The 23,857-nt window shown below is 39.3% G+C and overlaps 1 protein-coding gene across 2 annotated transcripts; it reads left to right on the top strand.

The window, feature by feature from the left end:
* The first annotated feature begins 10,236 nt into the window (after positions 1-10,236).
* On the top strand, positions 10,237-22,286 carry hic1 (hypermethylated in cancer 1). Of its 2 annotated transcripts, none has more exons than XM_039671235.2 (2): positions 10,237-10,452; positions 17,623-22,286. In XM_039671235.2, exon 2 carries the CDS (start codon positions 17,640-17,642, stop codon positions 19,833-19,835), a length of 2,196 nt encoding a protein of 731 aa, XP_039527169.1. In that variant the 5' UTR covers positions 10,237-10,452; positions 17,623-17,639; the 3' UTR covers positions 19,836-22,286. The 2 variants fall into 2 exon arrangements, with proteins under 2 accessions (XP_039527169.1, XP_039527168.1); XM_039671234.2 differs by lacking the exon at positions 10,237-10,452 and adding an exon at positions 12,112-12,529.
* Positions 22,287-23,857: the final 1,571 nt, after the last annotated feature.

Here is a 23,857-nt window from a genome sequence, read left to right as displayed (position 1 = left end):
GAGTCCTGCACTGGCTGGGTGGCACCAGGGTGAGAGTGAGGTCAGAGCACCGCAGCACACAGCCCATAAAACACCGCAAGTGGGACGCATGACTGGGACGGCAATACGCCACAGAGAACAACTCTTCAATACCGGAGCAACAGCTCAAGATGGAACTCTTCTAGCAGAAAAGGGGAAAAACAAGAAAACTATGAAATCATGATCTATCCACTATCCATGATCTATTCTTAATCATGAAAAATATGTTACTTAAAGGGATTGTTCACTTTAAAATTAATTTTTGATATGTTTTAGCTTACCTCAAGGGCATTCAAGATGTAGGTGTCTTTGTTTCCACAGTATTTCAATTGCGATATTTTTAGGTCAAACCGTTCGTGTCTATGAACGGTTTGACCTAAAAATATCGAACGGTTTGACCAAATCAAAATATGGTCACCACCTCAAAGAGCATGCACAGAGAAGTCCAAATTAAACATGATTTAATGACTCGTAAATGTAAGTACACATTGATGGCCTACGACACGAAACGAGCGGTTTGTGTGAGAAAACGAACAGTATTTATATCATTTTTACCTCGTGTAGCCACAGCCACGTCCAAGTGATATGAGGGTGAGGGCACTTCGGTCTGCGCAAGCGCCGGAAGTGATCTCTCGCGCGTGTACGTCACTCATTGTTTACACAGAGATTTCGGAAGTGTTACCTTTAAATGTGCAGATCTAAACATATTTAGATATACAGCAAATGGCAATGGAAGACGATTTTGATAGATGAACAGAAAAAGTTATTTTTTTTTCCCGCAACCGTGCGAGGGATCATTTCCGGCGCTTGCACAGACCGAAACACCCGCAACCTCAGATAACTTGGATGTTTGCTGTCTGTCTGACAGACAAGAACGGGTTGACTTAAAAATATCAAAATTGAAACTACTGCGGAAACAAAGATACCTACATCTTGGATGCCCTTGAGGTAAGCTAAAACATACCAAAAATTAATTTCAAAGTGAACTATCCCTTTAATGTCTTTTAAATAGTTACCAAAAGTTACCAAAGCTAAAAAGTTCAACTTAAACATTTCACTTTCTGTTTTTAGTTAGCCTTGGTTAGCATGCTAACAATTTAGCTTAGTCTAACCTTTTAAAATTACATAGCACATACAGTATGTCAAACATACCACTAATCTTAGCTCTTAAATTAGCTAGAACAAGGTGATAACACGCCACGTTTCCAATCGTTGATGAAGGAGGGGATGTTGCAAAATTCCAAAATTTTCGAAAATAATGACTTTTTCCTTTCCTGTGACGGCAAAGATGAATTTTTAACAGCTATTACTCCAGACTTAAGTGTCACATGATCCTTCAGAAATCATTCTAATATGCTGATTTGCTGAAACATTTTTTATTATGTTAAAAACAGTGCTGCTTTATATTTTTGTGGGAACCCTTTTACATTGTTTCAGGATTCTTTGATGTATAGAAAGTTCAAAAGAACAGCACTTTATTTGAAATAGAAAACTTTTGTAGCATTACAAATGTCCTTACTGTCGCGGGAGGAGGAAAAGCGCTACTATTACACTTCATACTCTTCTGTTAAGGCACCCTTTTCTTGCCACATCTAGTTCTCAACCATAACCTCTCAAAATTCCTTGGTAAAATCAAACATCCTGTCATTTTCTGTACACTCGCTCTCCCTTTATCTCTTTCTGTCTCTCTCGCTGTCTTGTTCCCCCTTCCTCTCCCCTTACCCTGGCCCTGACTCCCTGGTTCCTGGGGCCTGGCCAAGGCGTGTGTCCCCGAAGGAGCCAGTGAGGAGATGGAGAGAGGGGGCAGAGCAGGGGCTGAGAGACAGGCTCCAAAACCACAGCTGCGGCAGCCCTGCCTCGCCTTCCTCTCTCCTGTCCTCTCTCACTCTCTCTCTCTCTCACTTCACTTGAGTTTGCGAGGAGCTGGCCTGGCACACGCCCCAGCTCTGCCATTAATCAGAGGAGAGGGGTAGTGTGTGTGTTTGTGCTGATAGAGAACTGGCTGGAACGGGGGTGGTATGGAGACCAGGACCTCCCAACAAAGCAGTGGAGTTCACCCAGCGAGCGAACAGGGGAGGGAGTCTGACAGACAAAAAGCCTGGTGCGCAGATCGTGATTCTTCAGCGAGAGAGGCGGAGATGAGATAGACGAGGAGAAGTTGGATGCGTTTAGGTGAGGCGTGAGGGAGTGCGAGGCAATAGTCTAGCGGAAATGGACCTGGGGTCCGTTGTGGAGGAAGAGAGGAGATCCAAGATTCTGTCTATCACTGCATATAAACATGGAAAATCTCATGGTTCAATGCAAACAGCTGTAGAATGTGCACTTTTGTCTCATTAAGGCAACTCAGTGAAAAGAGTTGGCCACAGTGCATTACACTCATGCTTAATGCATATCCCAGATACCAGGCCTGAACCGCTGCCCAAGGTCTCGGTGCATTACTGTACCCCACAAATCAAAGCTGCTATACAGAATGAAATTAAATACAGTTCTAGTCCAATGTTTGGATGCACCTGACCAGATTTATGTTCCTGGTGAAACCTTTTCCTCTGAAGGCGTATGCTTATATTTTTGGAAGAAAATGTTAATTATGCTTATGCATAAATTTCTTTGCTTAACTGTAATATGTATATTTTTTAATACATGAAGTGTGGGGGAAAAAAAGCTGCCAAACAGTGCTCAGCATATACGGAAACTACTGTTTAAAACGCGATGCACCTCATCAAGTAAGTGAAGAGAATGAATGGAATGTGCAGATGGACCACAAAAACACTATAGAAAAATTGTGTAAAAATGCAATATTATTATTATTAACTTAATTTCACTTAACTTAACGAGGTGCATCACGTTTAAAACAATAGTTTCCATGTATGCTGAGCTCTTGTTTGCTGATTTTTCTACTCTTAAAGGTGCCAAATGGGATTTAAAATCAAATCATACAACATGTTCCATACCAGATGGGGGCAGTATACCACCAGAAATACCTCCACGGCCACGCGCTCTCTCATGTCTTCAAACAATATGGGCGAGTGCTGTGTTGCTCTGTCTCCCTCGTGCATATTCATCAAATCAATTGACGCGATAGTAAAAGGTTGGAAGACCGCAGTTTCACGTGGAGCATTTGAAGATTTTTAGAGATTAGAGACTTAATGAACAACATCTCAATACTAAATTATAAGGGCCGTCGGTGCATTTCGACGATATGGGAAAATTAAAGCCCAGGCTATTATTTCTAGTTTTATGATATTCGATTTGTTCATATTACATTTTTATCATTAGTTTGAATTAATTTGACAGACAGCAATTCCCTGATGTGGACCAAGCTAGCGTCTTTCAGAGCTGCCAACTCTCACAACACTTTTCACACACTTTCACGCCACACATTTTTGTCATGCACAGAAAAGGACACTGAGACCGATGTCAGCTCTCAGATTCTGTTCATTTTATTACGCAATTCAAACAATAAATACAGTATTGGCGCTTTACACGACAGATCCCTAGCACACGTGAACCGATCATCTCTACTAGCTAATGGTAAAAGAACACGAACACTGTTGAAAGATACAGTATGCTACAACTTACCAAAATGTATTCCTCATGCATAATATCGACCAATCATTTTTTTTTAACTCTTCCCTGAACTGAAATGTAGTAGTGGGCTGTATTTTCCACACGACTGACGTCAGGTTCAAGTACACACAAGCTGGCGCGAGCGCGACTTACTCGTGTACTGCAGTTTGGCTGGTGGTAACGTTACCCGCCCGCATACCGCCTCCCATGGTCGAAACTGGTATTACGACACCTGCCGGGCCGGGGCTAGTAATTTAGCATGCTAATTCAGGTTAATATCTCGGCAGCACTATTACTTGTCAGTTTTTTAATGACATCATCAACCTTATTTCTTCTCAATCTTTTGATGCGTGTTGCTCATTTTTGGGATATTTTAACCTCAATTTTTACAGATGGCACCTTTAACTCGTAAATTAAAAACAAAACAAAACAAAAGTAATTTCAATTTCAGTTTAGCAAAGAAATTCATGCATAAGATAAATAGTGTTCACATTAGATAAAAAGTGTTAAAATAATAATAATAATAATAATAAAGATGATTGCATTAAGATAAATAGTGTTCATATTAGATAAAAGTGTTAAAATAATATGTATATTATTCATTTATCTATTTTCTTATTTTTCATTGTGTAAATGGATCTGTATACACAAAAAAGTATATCTACCATTATATTTCAGGAAGAGTAGCTACTTTGAAGAAGCTAAAATATAAGCGAGATTTGATTTGTTTATTATCATTATTAATTATTCGTTTTGAGGACTTGATGTGGAAGAGCAGCTATAGTCATAATAAATAATCATGTGCATGTGTGTCCAAACTTTTGATTAAAAGTTTACATGTTGAAACTACCCTGTACCCTATGGGTCTATCCAGCAGGAAAAATGCCGGAGGCAGATTCACTCCAACTAAGAGTGCAGCATTAGGAATGGATTTCCTTCATAATGCCTTTTTGATTGGACATGATAGGTGCCCTAGTTGTTTTAGGTGTCCTGGACTGATTGTCCCTCAGAGTGCATTTTGCGTATATTAGATTGGACGATGTTAAAATGTGACTGGTAAATGAGGGCAGACATTCTCTATTACAACACGGGGACAGGTCCCTAAAGAAAAACGGTTCAGACAAAGTCCACAAGACCCCCCCCCCCCCCCACCACCCGCCTTTATTTTCCCCCTGATTATCCAGGTGGGAGTGAAATATAAAAAAAAACAAAGCACTTCCAACCTGCTCCCCCCACCCCCACTGGGCCTCCCTGCATGCCTGTCTGCTGACATCACCAGTCCGATCTCTCTCCTCTGCTCTATCCTTCCCTTTAGCTCGGCTTCCTGCCCCCATGATGTCACATGCCATATGGTTTTCAGCGAGAATCAGGCCGGAAAAGAGATTTAGTAGGAAGAGAGGAGAGAAAAGGAGGAGGTTCGGCGTAGAGTGTGCGTAGGCCACAGAAAACAAAAGGCCGCTCTTCCCCTGTGTGTGTATGTGTCTGGAGTGGCTCTTAGTGGCTAATGAGGAGAGTTTAGAGAGCAGAGACCACTGAGCGGACAGCCATGTGCTCCACAGATGAATCATTTGCTCAAACAGCGAGACGACCAGTGACCGCTGGTGCCAACATGTTGCTTGCAGCCCTCGGGCCAGGGTGGCACAGTGATACTGGTCTCACTGGTCGGGTTCCACTGTGTCTACAACAGATGAGCGATGTGATGTGACGAGACAACCTTTTATAACATGTGATGCTGTCTACACTAGATGCGAAAAGTCCCCGACAGGAAACGGTTCTGTTTCTGACGTACTCCGTGCAACTATTTCTGACACGAAAGACTAATGGATATACAATGATTGCTTTAATATGCATCCAGTTAAACATCCTTAAAGGGTTAGTTTGGTATTTTACACTTAATGCCCTGTTTTAAGATCGTTTCTGATGAAATAGAACGGTTAAGATTGAAATTTGGACAAATGCTGCTGGCCCGAGAATTTTCGGTTTCTGTGGTAGCACCCTCCCATTGTGGAGGCCCATTCACACCAGTAACAATCACTATAATGATAAAGATAACTATAGCGATACATATATTAGCGTCCACATCAACGCACGATAACATTCTTATTATAAGCATGCACTCTGCCGCTTTTAAAGTTTGTCACGCAAACTACTACCGTATATAACTACTACTATAAACAATAAAACAATAGCAGAGTCCACACCACAACTATGACGATAACATCACAGAGGAACGACATCGTTGGAATCACTTTCAGAGCAGGGATTGAATAACTTTTTCCAACTGATGAACGATGAAAACATTGACAGCCAATCAGAATACGTCTCGCTTTAACGAGATTTATAGTAAACAGAACGTTTGGGTAAACAGAGTGTTGGTGTGGACGCTGAATTTATCCTTGGTCGCCGTGATTTTTCCAAGTAAGACACGTTCCTGGATCAACATCTTTTGTTGATCCTGGAAGAACATTCCTGTCTAAAAAAAGTCCAAACCCTTAAACTTAACCCTACCCACAACTTCTCACTAAAATAAGAGGGAAATGAAAGATGAATAACACTAATGTGTAAGAAGCTAACCCATGTTGTAAGCCTAAACTTGACATAAACTCTAAAAGTGTCCCTCAAATCTGATTGGTTGATTGAACATGTTGCACTTGGTGAAATCACGTTCACCATTTATCCTTATAGTTATCGTTTTATAGTTATGGTTCTTGGTGTGAACAGGCCTTTACTCACAAACGCTGTACATTAGTGTGTGCTGGAAAGTTAGAATGACATCTGGTAACAATAGACACGCTCTGCGAAGGTATTTTGAGGAAGTCGCACCATCACAGGCTCTAAAAAGAGTGGTTGGTTTGCGCAAGTGGTGCACATGCCTTTCCCTCCAACGCAAGTGTTTGAATCACAACATGCCCAGTTCAAACCCACACTTACATTCTCCCAATCAATCACGACAGCTTCTCATTTAGCTTTCATCTCCAGAAAACGGCAACACTGCCAGCGGAGGACGCTTCCGCGTGTCGGCCAGGACGCGCACAAAAGGCAGAGGATGCAAATGACCTGTCTTTGCATGCCTATCTACTAAAGCTGTCTCGCAGCATCTCATTAGAGTGAATTAGGAGAGGGTGTGCGTAAATGTTGGGCCTACCGCTCAATTTCTGGTGAGATGTTGGTTCTCAGGGGTGTGTCTGGCATAAGGGCCCGGTGATCTTGCATGTGGTAAATTGAGCGGTTGTACCCACAAAGATAGAAACAGTGCTCATCACCCTGCCATTGAGAGAACACTCTGGTTGGGTGTCTGGCCAAGGGTGCAAGGCAACAAACAGCTCAACCGCAAAATAGCTGTTCCCATGGTGCATTATTCTGACACAAGGATGCATTATGGAGCGGGGATAAAGGCCAGTGCCACGGGGCATCTGACGATCAGGGGTCTCAAACTGAGAGAAACTGCCACAACAAATAAAAAATTGAACACATTATTGCAGCTTTGATATAATAACAGTACATTGTTGTCCGTTTGGAAATGTGTTAAACAGTTACTACTTTTTATTTTACCATTATGAGAAAAATTACTCTTAAAAATTGATTTACTTATTGATTTTATTGTGTTTTATTATTTATTAATTAATTTATAGTGATATGTTTATATTTTTTGTTAACTATTCTGTAGGCTATTGTTTATTTATGCGCCTTCATTATTACTGGTATTTAAGTATTTTTCAATAGTTATTACTTTTTATGATCAATTATTATTTACATTTATTTATTAATTAATTAGTTCATATTTATATATTTATAATTTATAATAATATTTTTTCTGTTTATTAATAAATTGTCATCTCCATTATGGTTCTTTTTTTTTAAATTAGGCTATTCATTTATTGATTTATTTTTATTTATATCATTGTTATTTTTATCTATGTTATTATTTATTTTTTCAATTATTATAATTCTGTATTATGGTTTATCATTTTCTATGGATTTATTTAAATTTTATATTATTATTTATTTATTTATAAGGATTTTTCCTCATAATTGCAACAACCGGAGGCCTCCAGCGATGCTAGTGCACCTGAGATTTGAAGGACCGTAATTCGCCCTTGCTTTAACGGTAGGCCTTATGCTCGGAAACAACAATGTTACAGTAAATTGAGTGGAATGCTATTAGTCATTCCCTATGCATACTTAAACTTGATGCGTTGGTCCCAAGTCAGGCATTCCTCAGACTATTTTCAACTTTGACAGAAAAGTGCAGTCTCACAGACCCACTCACAGACCAATATCACTCATGCACACGGCCAATAAAGTTTAACATGCTGCACATAAACATCCCACTTGTTAAAACAAAATTTGTTCAGCTCTCTTGCACTCTCTCCATCTCTTACACACAATCCTGTCACACTTTTTCACATTTACAAATGTTTCCGACACACGTGTGCACATTCAAATAAACAATAGTAGGTGTGTTGTTTAGTATGTGACGGCTGAATATTATGTGTCAGTGGTTGGGCATGTGTGCTCTGTGATCCAGTGGCAGGCCTGGTTAACGTTTTAACAGCTTTCATTCACTTAATCACTGTTAACACCAGTGAGTAGGAGGCATTCACCTGTTGTTGATGCATTAGGAATTCAGATCAGTTTCTAATAGATGTTAAAAAGAGCGTATTCATAGCTAGCTGCATGGCTGCGGGGAGGTAACTGTGATTGCTGAGATAAAGTCTTGCAGTCTCCTCTGTCGATCAGAGAGATTGGCTATGTGATGTCTGAAGTGTTTCCAAATTCAAATTTTGCTTGTGCGCATACTGGGAATCAAATTTGTGTGTACATTTTTTATATGTTAACTGAATGCGACTTTATGTAAGAATGGTTAGAAATTCGTTCTGCTCATGTTGCATGAATGAGGCCCAATGTGTCCTCAAGAAAGCGAAAAAGCTGACTTTGGCAAATATAACGAGCCAGTAAACAAACAATAAACATAACGGAGCCAAACGACTTTGGTGTCACATGGGTCAAGGTCAGTGGTGAAATTCGGCAATTATATTTAACAACTTGGCTATTTCGAGCCACTGATCCCATTGTTTCTCTCCAACATATGGGCAGTGAATTTTATACCACACCGTAACAACACCATAACAAGTGACCTGAAAAACATCCAGGTGCTGTTTGTACCCTGATCTGTCCTTTGTCTAGCTCTGCCTATCTCTGTTTTTTAAGGTTATCATAAGTTCATCAAGAGAAACTGGAAGTGAAAGACAATACATTCACCTCAGTAAAGCCAGACTGCAATGAGTTTGACTATTCTAATTAAAAAGCAGCATCTTGAACTGCAGTAATTTCAGGAGAGAGACCAGGAAACAGATGTCAGTCAGCTGTTAGAGTAATTCAAGGTCCTGGGGTGCAGGTTGGGACATGAAAAGGCTTCTGCCAGCTGAGTGCCCCACGAAAAAAAAACACTTTCATCTCAGCGATCAACAACAAACGAGAGACGCCACAAAGTGATAGCAAAAATAATGACAAAACATGACACCATGGGAATCTCTGTCTTAAATTTACTAGGCAGTCAAACTGAAGGTGTATATAGTTGCCATGTTTCTTACGAGAACAATATTAATAACTATTAAAACTGTGTGCAGCAAGGTTATGCATGAATTAAGGCCTTATAAAACATGAAATACTCCAAAGTCTCAAAAGAAAAAAGTCCTTAAAAGACACTTTTCTACCACAACAGTATTCACTCAAAATAAAACTGTACTAAAAATTATAGGATATGTGATAAATAAAGGGGAATATGATAAATAAATAACCTGAAAGAAATAAAGTTATTTAAGAACTTGTTAAAGAATTTAACACCACAAAATCCTCACTTCAAAAAACAAGAACGGGTGAAATGTTTCATGTGGTTACAATGATCTGTAACAAAAACATAAATTCTGATGCATATATATATATATATATATATATATATATAATGTTTATGTCAAGTTTATAGGGTTACAACAGGTTTAGGCGCTTCTACATCAGTGTTATTCACTTATCATTTCCCTCTGATTTTAGGGATAATTTATTAGAGACAGGGATAGGATTACATGTATTTTTCAATATGTGTATTTGTTTGCCATTTGTATCAGCCTGCGACTATAAACTACAAGTGCTACAACCTGCTAAAATGCATCTCTCCTTTCTAAGGTTAATGTATATTTTGCATTCTCCCTGTACAATAAAAAAAAGAGGACAACATTTGGAATGTTGCAGTGGGAATATATTGGCATGCGATATTAAATGCCTTGCAATTTTAATGTAACTTGGTATAATCACACTATTTTCTTTTTTATATATGCTTTACGGAAAAATTGAATTCTGTTTGTATTATCGATCATTATTTTCCTGTTTATCATTGTAAAGCTGAAACAGTGTTATAAAGCTGACTTACTCGTTACAGATACCGTACCAGATATTTCATTTTGAATTCTACCACTGTTAATTACATCCAAAAAAAAAAGAAAAAAAAAGAATGTGCTTATGTTAGTTTAGAAATGCATGTCACATTTTATGACGAAGGTAAGTAAATTAGACATTCTCTGATATAATATAAGCCATTAGGTGTCGCTGCGCGCGCAGCCTGTAATGATTCTGAGGACGAACGCCAATCAGAGTCCATCCAGATTCTCAAGTGTCCGATCCATTCTAACACGAGGAGAGGGAGAGAGAAGGGGAGAAGGGTAAAGGACAAGGGACAACACGGAAGAAGCTGGTACCACCGGGAAAGGTTTACGTTTTAAAGAGGAATTTGGACGATTGTGGATCTTTGGACAGGGGAAATCCCGTAAAGGGAAAGTAAAGATCGGCAAGAGCATCAGACATGAATCCGAGGTGAGTTTATGTTAATGAATGTATCGTGTGAGTTACCTGCGGCGCGTTCAGGTGTGCTATGTGAGCGCGTGCCAACATACTACCTGATAGATTACGATAACTGGCGCTCGTGCATGCAGGCGTGTCTGGACAGCAGGAAAACTTATTGTACTTTTTAATCGGGTTTTTTTTTTTTTTTTTTTAAATACTACTTAGTATGGATCTTAAAATACACATATACAAAATGTCTTAAAATGTTTTCATCCCAAAAATTGACAACAAATAAAACAAAACAAAACACAGCTTACCACCATTTATCACATCTTACTATTACTATTAGGCTACATACTACATATTTCATTCAGTCTGCTTATAGCTGTTAGAACAAAACTGATCAATATATATGCTTAAAAATAAAGGTTCTTCAAGAGTTTTAAAGTTCAGCCAAGAGTTAGCCTATATTGTTTTTTTTTTTTTTTTTTGGAAATAAAAAATATTGTTATTAATGTCACATTATGGGTTCTTAAGACCAGTGGTTTATGGGTTCTTTAAAGCACCAGTACTGAATTCAAAACCTTTTTTCTTAAGAGTTAGGAATAAACTGTGAGCTGTCAATACGCCATGACATCTATTACACTGACATTAGACCTGCTAATAAAAAGAATAATCTTACTTGAGCCTGAATTTACAGAATAAACAATTAGCTAAATAAAATGAAGATGACATATATCTATAATTGAAGCTAACAAAATTTCCAGTGGTGTAGTTACATCATAAGACTACATTTCTTTTTTTTGTTATCAGTGTGTTGGGTGATGCAGTCTGGATAATTTCTGCAACTTTTCTGTCTAAATATCTGGATCAAATAAATGCCTGTGTAAAAGTGTGTGAGTTATGAATTGTGTCGCTAAAGATAGATAATAGCCTACTGATGCTACAGATACACAAATAAATTAACAAATAATTAAACAAATCTTGAATCAGATAATAATTAAAGATAGAATTTTTCAACTTCAGTGTCAAGGGCATCTAATTGTTTGAGAAAACATTGCTTGCATCTAAGTTCATGTACAAAAAACTACTATTGCACTTTATTTTAAGTTTTACACATACTACATTGTCCTTACTAGTAATAACAGTATTACAAACCAAACTTTAACTGTCACTGTTTGTACGTGTTAAACTAATATTACTCAGCCTACTTATTTGAGTAAGTGTAACTACGTCACCTGAAAATAAAGTGTAACCAAAAGTACCAAGGTACTTTAATATGGCTACATATTCCTCAAGGTTCTTCCAAAAAAATACCATGGTACAGCCATACAACATGATGGAGCTTATTTCCAACTGTTCTGCAACTGTATCAAATTAATAAGATTTAAATAAGACATACATTTTAATGCAAAAGTTAATCCGTGTATTTGTGAGTAAACATACAGACGGGGGTGTGCCGTTTCAGTATTTATTTCCCTGAATAACATTATCAGGAACTCAATACAGAAGTTATGGCCACCATTAGGCTATCCGTTTAAATAGTTCACAGTCATACTCTATAACGTAAAAATTGTTGATACGATAAAACGCCTGTCTCTTTAAGACGAAGCCTCGATGTGTTGAGAAGTTCAAGTTGGGGTCACTCTAAGTTCCTGCCCTCGATTTTACCTTTTAGTTTTAGACTGACATCACACGAGGCGCTAAAACACTCACACAGCCCAGAAGCCCATTATCATCTCCAGTCGCGTTATTACATCCATGCAAAAATAGACAAGGAAATTACAAAACATACAAAAAAAGGAGGAAAACTGATGGAGGAGTACGCACGTATTTTTATAGGAGGAGTGAGTGAGTGAGTGAGAGTGAGAGAGAGAGAGAGAGAGAGATAGGAGGAGGAGGGACAGAGCGCAAGAGGGAGGGTGAGCAACACGAAATTCATTGCAATTAATAATAAAAAAGAGTTGGCAGTCGTGCTCGGAAAACTGGCATGGTTTTTGGGAGGCTGGCAGTTCAAAGTTGAAACGTCAGAAATGACTCCAAAAGACTGTTGAGATGATCATTAAGGGAGACTTAGATCGGATGGCAGAAGAGATCGGGCATCCAGGTAACGTTCAATGCTCTTAACATTTTTGCTATAGCCTCTTTATCAACGCTTTATTCATAGTTATGCATAATATTATTCTGAGTAACTGATTAAACTGTTTAAATTGTCAAAACTTTTAGAGTTAGGTGTAAATGTTTTAAAAATTGAAGACCCGATTGTTTGCCTTTCGGTATTTTGTAGGCTATTTTACAATATGCTGTTATTAACCCAGCGATTATTTTCAACATGCAAATAGCCTACTTACTTTTTTGGAGGTAAAAGTTTGAAAATATTTAGAAACGGTAAAGTTTTCATTTATTGCCATGAGAAAGCGAACAAGGGACTTAATTACAAAGTACAAGTTTAATCGCATTATGAATGCAGAAGTGTTGTGATCGGTGATTGGCGGTGTGATCATCACAGTGACGGGACTCTCAGCTCATCCTTAATTGAGAATTCATGGTGTTTCACATGCGAGTGATTTGACTTTAAAGACCCACAAGATGTCTTGCTTAAAGTTCAGTCTGCACGTAAATGAACAATTTAAATTCTGCATGTTTTGAGAGTCTTAGATTGTTGATGTCACTTAGGCTATTTTAGATTAGATTCTCTGTTATACTGAACATTTCTGCACGTTTATAGATTACCTCTCGATAATGTAATTTGTTCACTGAAAACTAAGGATGTAATTGAGTGATATAATTTAGTTTTATACGGAGTCAAACAAATATATTTTTAAAGACCATCCTAATCCTAGATGCAAAACTAAGAAATAATTGTATGGCATAATATATTGTTTATAATATTTTTTTTTCACTTTAATTAAGTGTAACATGCTCATAGAAAGAGTGAGAATATTCACATGCTTGCCTAGATTTTTTATTTTATTTTCAACTTCTCTAATACACTCCATCCAAGAGATTATTATGCTATAAGGTAGCCTACAACATAAAACCGATATAGGCCTAGATTATGTGATATGTGGTTAGAATAGCCTATTTCCATCTCATCCCTGACCATAGAGGCCACATATGGGGATGGTGAGCAAATCCTCCCAGTAGGTTATTTATGAATGAATATCCAGAGCTGCGTGTGCTGATGGAGCGCGCGAGAGAATATGACCGCAATAAGACAAGCTGTGGAAGAGGAGTCTGTAACGCATGATATGCTCTTTTCCAAGCTCCAACCTTCAAAATATATGCAAAATGGTCGATAAATCTCAGTTGTTTTGCTGTTTGACTTTAAACCACTTTAAACAGGCACGATCCAAGACAAACGTTCGCTTCTTGGTGCCAAGAGGTTTTGCGCAGGTTTTACCTTCCATTCACAAAACTAGCATGTATTAGGAAACAGTGAAACTTGAAAAATAAGTTATTGCAAACTCTTTTAAAACACTTAAAACTGACATCAATTAAAAACTAATTTAAACCATTTTTATTCTATTTTTATTTATTGAACACTTGTAGGCTATATTAAAATTAATTATTCCAAATTATTGGACCAACATTCTTTAAATTATACATATTTTATACTTATTGTTGTATTTTGTCCATTCCTTTTCTTAAAAAAAAAAAAAAATACATTTTTTTACAGGCCTAAATTTTTCTTGTGTTTCTCGTGTTTAGGCTACAACGTCTAAAATACGCCACTTAAGCAATTTTGAAAGATATGCTTTATGACTGATTGAATTTTCCTTAAAGGCACATTAGACTCATTCTACGGGATAAATCTCTAAGGGAGGACGCTTTTGCGGTAAAAAAAAAAAAAGAAAGAAAGAAAGAAAGATGACAGACCGAGGGCGGAGAGAGAGAAAGTGAGAGAGGAAGTCTTAAGAACACGAGCAGACCCCTGCCTCGCCCCTAAACCAGCAAAATGACAACAGAGACAAAACACAGGGCTAATGAATACCAAAGCACCTAAAATATGACCCATGCACTGTCTTTAATCCAGTCCATACCATACCAAATATAGCAAGACCAAGCTGTCGCATGATGCACTGCACACCCAAACAAGTGACATTTTATTGAGCATCGGTAGCGTTTGTAGGCCCGTTTATATTCAAATTAGTTATTCAAATTAACTTTATTTATTCAGGAAAATGTTTTTGAGATTGACGACCCATTATTTAGGCTAATATTTCTAAAGTTTAGATCAAAAACACTTTTGTTGAGACGTTTTTTTTTAAAAGGCTAAATTTAAATGAGTCGATTCTCAAATCATATTCTCTGATGCTTAAACGTGTGTTTTAAAGACGCGTAATGTAAATCCGAAAGGTGATAGGCTATGATTGAGAGGAAGTAGCTAAGTGTTTACGATGAAGTTTAAACAGTCATTTTAAAACACGTCTTTCATCACTTCCCTTTTAATCTTAACACGTTGAAGGTATGAAAGGATTTTATTATGTTTGTTGACAACACTGACTGTCTGACTAATTTTCGTTCTTTGTATTTCTTATAAAAAAAACTTTCAGGTGAAGGCTTAAACACAGCCCACTTTACATTTCCTTTCTATCTTGTTTACATTTTTCCTTCTATTTTGTCATCTTCTTGTGCTTAATAGAAGTTGTTAAAGCAGCACGTTCGGGACAGTATACGGGATGAATCGCTGTAAATCATTCGCTCCTATCTGCTGCTTTCTCAAACTCTCACTAATGGAAAGACCATGAGCCAAAAATGGCTATTCACCTTAAAATACACCTGTCAGTGATGAGACGTGTCCGTGGGCAGCAGGGGAGGAGATGAGTTACACAACGTTTAATACTGCTTTTATTAAGACAGGCGGTGAAGACAGATGCGGCCTGAGAGGAAATGTTGCGGGTAATGTTTGGTTTAGGCGCTTCATTGTTTGTCTCCAACTAGCAATTGATGTAATTTCGTCTCTTTGTTTCTGTGCGGTCGTGAAAGTGTCCTCTTTTATACAGGCCTAATAACAAATCATGCAATTATATAGCTAATCGTTTAAAAACAACTATAAATGACGCGCGGTTAAATCATGTAGGCTAAATTAAACGGAATACATGATTTATGAATGAGCAAAATTGTATTGAATAACCTGTAACTCGAATGGTCAGGCTGACATAAAGGAGAAAAGTAGGCTATAGCCTAGCCTACAGGTGCACTGCAGACCGAAAATAGCCTAACCAGCTCCGGCATTATTTCCACAAGACGGAAATGTTATGAAATCGTTTAAAACCGTTAAAAATGTTTTTTTTTTTTTTTTTTTTTTTTTTTTTTTGGCACCGGGCTAAATGGAAAAAAAAAAGTTTTGTCACAAAAATGTAGGTAGGCCTACACGGATGGGTTAATCGTTTTTAGATTATTTTTATATTATTCATATTTTAATATTATTTTTTTAATTTTTTTTTAATAGACGAACTTTAATTCTGCCCATGTTTGGTTTCTCTGCCTCAAGCGCGTCCTCGTGCTTCTCTACAGTGCGGGAGAGACAGAGATGGAGCTTTTTATGTGTTTCAATCAGCATTTACTGTTTCAATTTAAATAATTAGGAATAGTGGAAACCAGAAAGTCATGTTACCAGGGGTTAGGCCTATATGGGGGGGTTTGAGGGGATCTGACACCCCCTCCCCCTCAGAGACTAATTATAACTTGGTTTCTTAACAGTAGGCTATGTATCTTTTTTGCATTTAAGTACAGGCCTACATTTCAACTGTTTAGTTGGGGTTAGCCTGATGAGGTTACCTTAGAAACAGTTTGAGCTTGTTCCCTCAAGATCAGTTTCAGACAACTACAATATTTACATTATAATACACATGTTATCATACAAATTTGTGACCTCATAAAACATATTTACAAGAACACACACACAAGTAAATTCCTGAATGTTGTTTTAATGGGTTATAGGAGATGAATAACCATAAAATTACTGACAGGAATTTCTTTAAAAAGTCAAACCACTAAAAGTCATTGAATAATTCACACGTTGTATATAACTTATTTTTTGGCAACTGTTTGTTTAAGTATTATTCATGCTTGGAGTTGTGGTTGAATTTATAGGGATTGCATTGCTGGATTTAAGGGCTAATTAAATGGAAGCTTATCACTACAAACTACAGTATTCATCTTAGAGGATTATTTTATACAATGAAATAAACAATGAGGAAGCACTGATGTTGTTATGCCTGTATTTATTTAGCTTCTTGTTTCCCATCAGTGAAACCACCCCCTGAGGGACCCTAAATATCCGTTTTATCTACAGACTATCCTTACGTAGCAGGGTTTAAACAATAAACATTACAAATTTACCAGAAAATATTAGGTTTGTGAATTGTTGCATTCAGTTTAGAATTTAACTTGCCATTGTTGGTTGAATGTTTATGCAGTAACTTGTAAGAACCCTCTGACAAGTGATCATTTGAAAATGGGTTGATTTGTAAGTCACACTTCTATACAGTATATTACAGCAGAGTGTCCTGTCATGAATTTGCTGCATTTTTTTGTCCCTGCTGGTTTATGCCTGCTGTTCATCACACTTGCAAAACCTTCAGTCTGACTTTGTTTAAAACTCTACACACCACTTCTGGAATTCTTTATCAGGAAGACAGCAATATGAAAACATGTTTATACTGGCATTTGTCCTCTGTCTTTTTTCTTTCTTTTTTTGTTAACTACTTCGCTGTAAGTTTTAAACATGTGGGTTTGTATCTTGATAATGACAAAACCATTGCAGTCTCACTCGGTCAGCTATAGCTCACTTTTATGGAGTTCTTCTGATGCTTGTTGTATTGAAGGAAAAGCTGAATTGTTTTCCCTTAATTCCCTACCTGAAAGTCTACAAATATATCAAAGAGTAAATGAAGAACCATATCCAGGCTCAAGAAAATGCACACAAGCTTAAGTGTTCTTTTTCATATCTTTAAGGCCTGCCAGTCAAGTTTTACAAGGTAGTCTAACACGAACAGGTGTGTCAGTAATGTGTGTTACATTTCAAAAAACAGCTATTTAAAAAAAAAGGGAATAGGCATGGCCTCTTATACCACAGTACTCAAATAAGCAAGCAACATTCAGCTGCATTTGATAAGCATCCAAATCTGGTAGTTTATATTTGTCTGCAACAAATTTCTGGCTTCTAATTGTTGCACTTCTCTTCTGTTTCAGGTATTGGTCTGAAGTCGATGCTGGATGCCATGGAAGTCCCAAGTCATGCTAGGCACCTCCTCTTGCAATTGAACACACAACGAACCAAAGGCTTCTTATGTGATGTTATCATTGTGGTGCAGAATGCACTGTTCCGTGCTCACAAGAACATCCTGGCAGCCAGCAGCCTCTACCTTAAGTCTCTTGTTGTTCATGACAATCTCATCAATCTGGACCATGAAATGGTCAGTCCAGGTGTGTTTCGAGTCATTCTTGACTATATTTACACAGGACGCTTAAGTGAAGGTGACCCCACCTCACCAACTGAGCCAAATATAGGTGCAGTGCTGGCGGCTGCGAGTTACCTGCAACTGCTGGATCTGGTGACTCTATGCAAGAAGAAGCTGAAGAGGAATGGGAAGTACCATTTACGTCCTAACCCTGGGTTTTTACCATACAAGATAGACCCCAGTGGCATGGGGGGAAGGCGGTTTCGAATATCTCCCCCTGTCATCCACTCAGTAGTGAGCACCCCTCGACCTACACCATTAGAGGACCTTCCCCCTCTCCCACTGCCCCCCCATGGCGGAGAGATTTATGCACCAGCTCACACCCAGGGTCCACCACCATACCCCCCAGCAAAGGCATCCCTTTCGCCACAGTCAGGCCTGCGCTTGGCCCCTACTGACAGGAACTGCTCATCTGTCTATGGCCTTGACTTGTCCAAGAAAAGCCCCCAATCCCAGCATCCTTCTGGTCATCCCCACTTGATCTCCTCACTTCACCCAGAGGAGGGGCCTGAGGGGGAGATAGACCAAAGCACCAGCCCTTTGCTCAGTCCTAACGATGGTTCCAGAAAAATGGAGGCAGCCCATCATGCGGGGTCTCTCACCCCTCATCCCTTCCCCCTACCCAATCATCCACTTGCACCTCATCTTCCCCACCTGCACCGTCCTCAGGGCCAAGAACCTTACCCCTGCCCTCCCAGCCCAGAACCCATGGAGGACTCCAGAGAACAAGGTCGAGATGGGTCCAGCATCTATCGGTGGGTGAAGAATGAGCCTTCCAACCCAGAGGACGAAGATGAGGAGGACGAAGACGATGACAGTGGAGGAATGGGTGAACAGGATAAAGAGAGACACCACCAGCACGTGAACCACCATAAGAATAGCGAGGAAAAGCTGAATATGAGCGAGCTGGGCTATGACAGGGGGACTTGCGATGATGCAGAGGATGAGAATGGGACCGGCAGCGAGGAGACGGGGAGCAGTGGGGGTCGTCCATCTCCACCTGTTCCAGGTGGAAGATATCACATGCCGTACGAGCCAGAGAGTTTCGGGGACAACTTGTACGTGTGCATCCCTTGCGACAAAGGCTTCCCCAGCTCAGAGCAGCTTAATGCTCACGTGGAAACGCATAATGAGGAAGAGCTAAATAATGGGAGTGAGCTGGACAACAACAGCAGCAGCAAGCCTACCAATGCCCATGGACCTACAAGCTTGAACAGCACTAGTGGCCTCCACAGCCCTTTCCTAGACAACAAGTTGGCACAAAACCACCATTCCATTGGACTTGGGGAGATCATACGACCATATCGCTGTTCTTCCTGTGACAAGTCTTATAAAGATCCCGCCACCCTGAGGCAGCATGAAAAAACCCACTGGCTTACACGCCCATACCCCTGTAGCATCTGTGGCAAGAAGTTCACCCAACGTGGTACCATGACACGCCACATGCGCAGCCATTTGGGCCTAAAGCCCTTCGCCTGTGACGCCTGCGGCATGCGCTTTACTCGGCAGTACCGTCTGACGGAGCATATGCGCATCCACTCCGGAGAGAAGCCCTACGAGTGCCAGGTGTGCGGCGGAAAGTTTGCACAGCAGCGCAACCTCATCAGTCACATGAAGATGCACAGCAGTGTAGCAGCTGGTGGAGGACTGACACCGGACGGCAAGCTAAAGATGGACTTCTCCGAGGGTATTTACCCCCTGAGCAAGTACGCCGCTGAGCATTTGGGTCTGAAGCAGGAGAAAACCTCAGACCTTTTTGCAGCTTCTCAGCACCTGCTGGCTGACACCAAAGTTATGGAGAGCCTCTACCCGCTGTCAAAGCTGGCTGTGGAACACCTCGGCCTCACCCACAACAAGATGGACATCCTGAACCCGTCTTTGCCGCCCACTTCCCAGCAGCTCTCGGCAGAGTCCCGCACCATTGACCGCTACTCTCCCAGCTAGAGGGGGGAACCACTAACTATACTTTCTAAAGAGACATCACTGTATACCATTCACAGTATTCAACTCTCACCTCATCTTCATTTGAACCTGCACCTCAAAGAGTGGAGGCCGGAATGTGTTGGCCATAAAAATGCACAAAACTGTTTAGTTCTGAACGTGCCTTTCTTTGCAGATTTTGCAGTACGTGCATTTCTTAAAAAAATTACTTTTCTAAAAAGGAGGAAACTGCTTTATTTATAATCTGTTTTGACCGTTGGACACTCAGACAATGCAGTATTTATATATAATAATAATTAAAAAAAACTCTTTTTTGTTCAATCACCGAGCCAAACAACCAATTGAAAACCAAAAAGAGATTGTTTTTTTATTTATTTTATTTTCCTTTTTTTGTATGATGAAAAGCCAAAGAGAAAATGTCAAATGTTACAAAAGAGAGTTGCAATCGTACCCTAAACCTGTGTACTAAGTATTATTGGTGTATATAAAATGAAAAAGCACATATGAACAATATTCAGGGCTTCTGTCCAGAATGGAGAGAGTAATCTGGACGAAAGAAAAAGCCAAATCTTTGGGATTTTATAGTAATTGGAGGACTTTTTATAGACTATTTTTTCGGAGTACTGGATCACCTGTATCTGATTTTCCAGCTTTGTGAATGGCCCAGTTTTTTCCATACTAAAGGGAGCAACTAACTGAAGAGTGTTTGTTCCAGGACTTAGGTAAAGTGATCTAAGCTTTTCTCTGCATTGATATAGTTATCCCCTTCAGCGTGGAATGATAGTTCACAGAGAGTGCCATTTCATTTTTTTTTTTTTTACCTTCAGGTGTATGGTCCCGAGCTATTTAGTGTCTTTGTTAAATTTCCTTTCCTCAGACGCCAAGTGCCTTAAGCTTATTGAAAAAGTAGCAAGTACTGCCCTGTGATCTCACAACAACTGGAATATCTTTGTGCATATTCCGATCATGATATAACAATCTGCGTCCACGTGTTTCGGTCCATCTGGTGCGACAGACCAAGCATGGGTGGTGCCTTTGAAAAGTCCATATGCTTCAGTTGTATTGCAGTCGACCCCTTTGAAAGATTCTCTGCATGACTAGATGTTTAACGGTCACAGCGAAGGCACTTTTGTGTATATAAACAGTGACATTTTGTAAGTGATTGATTCAGCAACACCTTTAAGACCTTTCCTTATGCGAAATGTTTGAGAGGGCCTCCTCACCCCTATTACAGTGCAGTTAATTTCAGGCTAATGTGACGGCTTTAACCCTGCGGTGCCTCACTCACAAACACACACACACACACACACACACACACACACACACACACACACACACACACACACACACACACACACACACACACACACACACACACACACACACACACACATGCGTAAAGCCGTTAATGTGACAACCATCTGAACATGAGGAGCAGGGCTCTCTCTCTCTATCTGATACTGTGAGCGCAGATAGCAGCAGCTGGTCCACTCAGGGTAAGCCCTGTGAAATCTCAGATTTTCGAAGACTATCCGCGCTTGTCTTTTCCACTAATGTTAGATTTTATGCCAGTTGACCAGGCCCTGTGATCTGAACATACACCCTAATCCCCCAGCTACTGCACTAACATATCATAAGCTACACTGACAGCAATCAATCCTTCATTTCTTTCAAGCAACATGAAACACAGTAGCCAGTTAGGTTCCTTCCCTTCTGTCTTACAATTCATCTGCTTTGCCTCTTAAATAAATAGTTTTACCATAGATGTAAATGCTCTAATAAGATACGGCACCCGCTGTTTTTTATTCCAAAGACCATGTTGACATTTTTGTCTTTTCCTCTGCCAGACCTTAGAGGAAAAAATTAGTTAACCACTAGTTACAATTACAACCTCAGTTGGTGAATGTGAAAACTTAAACCACAAATGCACTGTGAAAGAACTAGTGAATCTAAAAGCTTTAGAGCTTTGTGAATATTGAACATGTAATTTGGGACAAATTACCTGGGCTTTACTCTGTAGAATGTCAGCTATTCAAAGTGTTTCTGTTTTCTTTTTTTATATTTTGGTCAGATTGAACTCTCTTAATCAAAGCGAAATGACATTGGTGCTTACCTCAGGACTGAGCCTATCAAAGGGTGGGTGACACAATGCTTTAGCAATAGTTTAACATAAAAACACAAAGATAATTGCAGTCTGTGTCTTATACATTATACTCCAAGCACACTTTCTGAAGGGATCTTATTGTTTTTTTTAAATGTGGTTATTTCACAATGCTAATAATTTGTCTTTTCCCCCCCTTTGAAATGATTATTTGATTTTTTTTGTTCTGATTAGCCTATGCAACTGTCTATTTTTACATTAAAGAAAATACTGTAGTTACACAATGAAATGGTAAATGGCTTAATTTCCATAAAAGGCAAATTTGTAAATTAAAAATGATTTCTTGATAAGAATTCTGTATGTTTCTCTGTACACTTGAAGGTACTTAGAGTTACAAAGCACAGTTTGAAACTCACACATGCACTAAACGAAATGCCAGACAGCAAGTCCGATTACTGTTAACGTTATGCTGTATAAGAAATGTTGTGTGTTTATCAATAATTCGCCGCAATGATAAACACTTGGCCGGGTTGGTAAGGAGGGAAGCATAGTTTCTGAAGTTGATTGACCAATTTGTTCTGGGCGGGCCTGCAGAAACTTTAGCTGACCTTTTTGCCGAGAGGCAGGATTAGACTCCTAGTGAGGTTTTGTATACATGTACTATTAAACCACACGCATGAAACCAGCTTGTTTGGGGCGAGACAGATGCTGAAATTTCCCAACACTCTTAAGTGGACAGCCGAGATCCAGAAATTCCTCTCAACTTAATTTTGCAAAACACATGAAAACAGTCTGGGCACAGAGGTTTGTTTGTATCCAAACGAAACCCAGAGCGTAAACGGAATACAAATCTTCTGACTCGAGGCATAGAACAATATTACAGCTATCATAACAGTTAAAACTTTGACCGCAGACATATTAATACTCGCTGAGGAGATGTGGCAGTCCGTTTGAAGTGGATTTCAGTGGTGGGAAAATAAATCTCACACTCCCCTTCTCCACCATTCATTAGCTCGCTCTCATCGAAAATCTATCGCTCTAGCTTTCCTGCTCCCCGACAGACAAAACAAGAGAAAAAAAAAAAAGAAGAAGAAGAAATTTTCCACTTCGGTTCCAAAAGCGTAGAGAATATTAAGTGTCTCTGCAGTCTCGCTGACGGCTCTGAGAATATAGAGGTGTGTGAGTCGGGGTCAGGGGTCAGGTGAGATGTTTGGTTGTGTTTTTTACGCTCCAGCAATCTGAACCTACGAAAAGTGCTTCTGGTAATGGAACGGTTACAAAGGAGTAAAGTTGAACTGGGGAAGTGAACTTTTGACTCTGTAGTAGCAGTGAGCAGGATGTTTGGTGTGGTTCTGCTCAAAAGCAGATAGGCAGATGATGATAGAGAGAGACAGAGAAAGCAAAGGACGGTGAGAGAGAACAGAGCAGGACTTCAGCTATTGTCTATCTATGGAAAAGCAGACTGAAAACCTCCATACTTGATTTTTGCTCCTCGAAGATGTTTCTTAAAGGGATTCGATACCAGTTTACCCAAATTTACAACATTTGCAGCTGATTACTACAAAAATGTATTTAGACTTGTTGTCCCTACTTTAAAAGAGCCAAAGTCTGCGTTACAGCGAGGCACTTACTGTATAATGCAACCGAATGGGGACAATCCGTAAATATTAAAGGAGTAGTTCACTTTAAAAAAACTTTTGCTGATAATTTACTCACCCCCATGTCATCCAAGATGTCCACGTCATTCTTTCTTCAGTCGAAAAGAAATTAAGTTTTTTGATGAAAACATTCAGGATTCTCCATATAATGGACTTCAATAGAAACCAAATGGTCAAACTGTGGAAACAGTGCAAACTGCAAACTGTTCAAAGGGCTTTAAACGATTCCAGACGATGAATAAGGGTCTTATCAAGGGAAACGATTG

This window comes from Pimephales promelas, chromosome 16 (genome assembly GCF_988280905.1).
Source record: "Pimephales promelas chromosome 16, fPimPro1.hap1.1, whole genome shotgun sequence".
NCBI classification, from domain to species: domain Eukaryota; kingdom Metazoa; phylum Chordata; class Actinopteri; order Cypriniformes; family Leuciscidae; genus Pimephales; species Pimephales promelas.
This window is presented reverse-complemented; position numbering and strand designations above follow the sequence as displayed.

What these genes read in the sequence shown, in the direction of transcription:
- hic1 (XM_039671234.2), top strand. Translation starts at nt 12,478, where the DNA reads ATGATCATTAAGGGAGACTTAGATCGGATGGCAGAAGAGATCGGGCAT. An exon ending in AGAAGAGATCGGGCATCCAG is followed by an intron (nt 12,530 to 17,622) that starts GTAACGTTCAAT and finishes CTTCTGTTTCAG; the next exon opens with GTATTGGTCTGAAGTCGATG.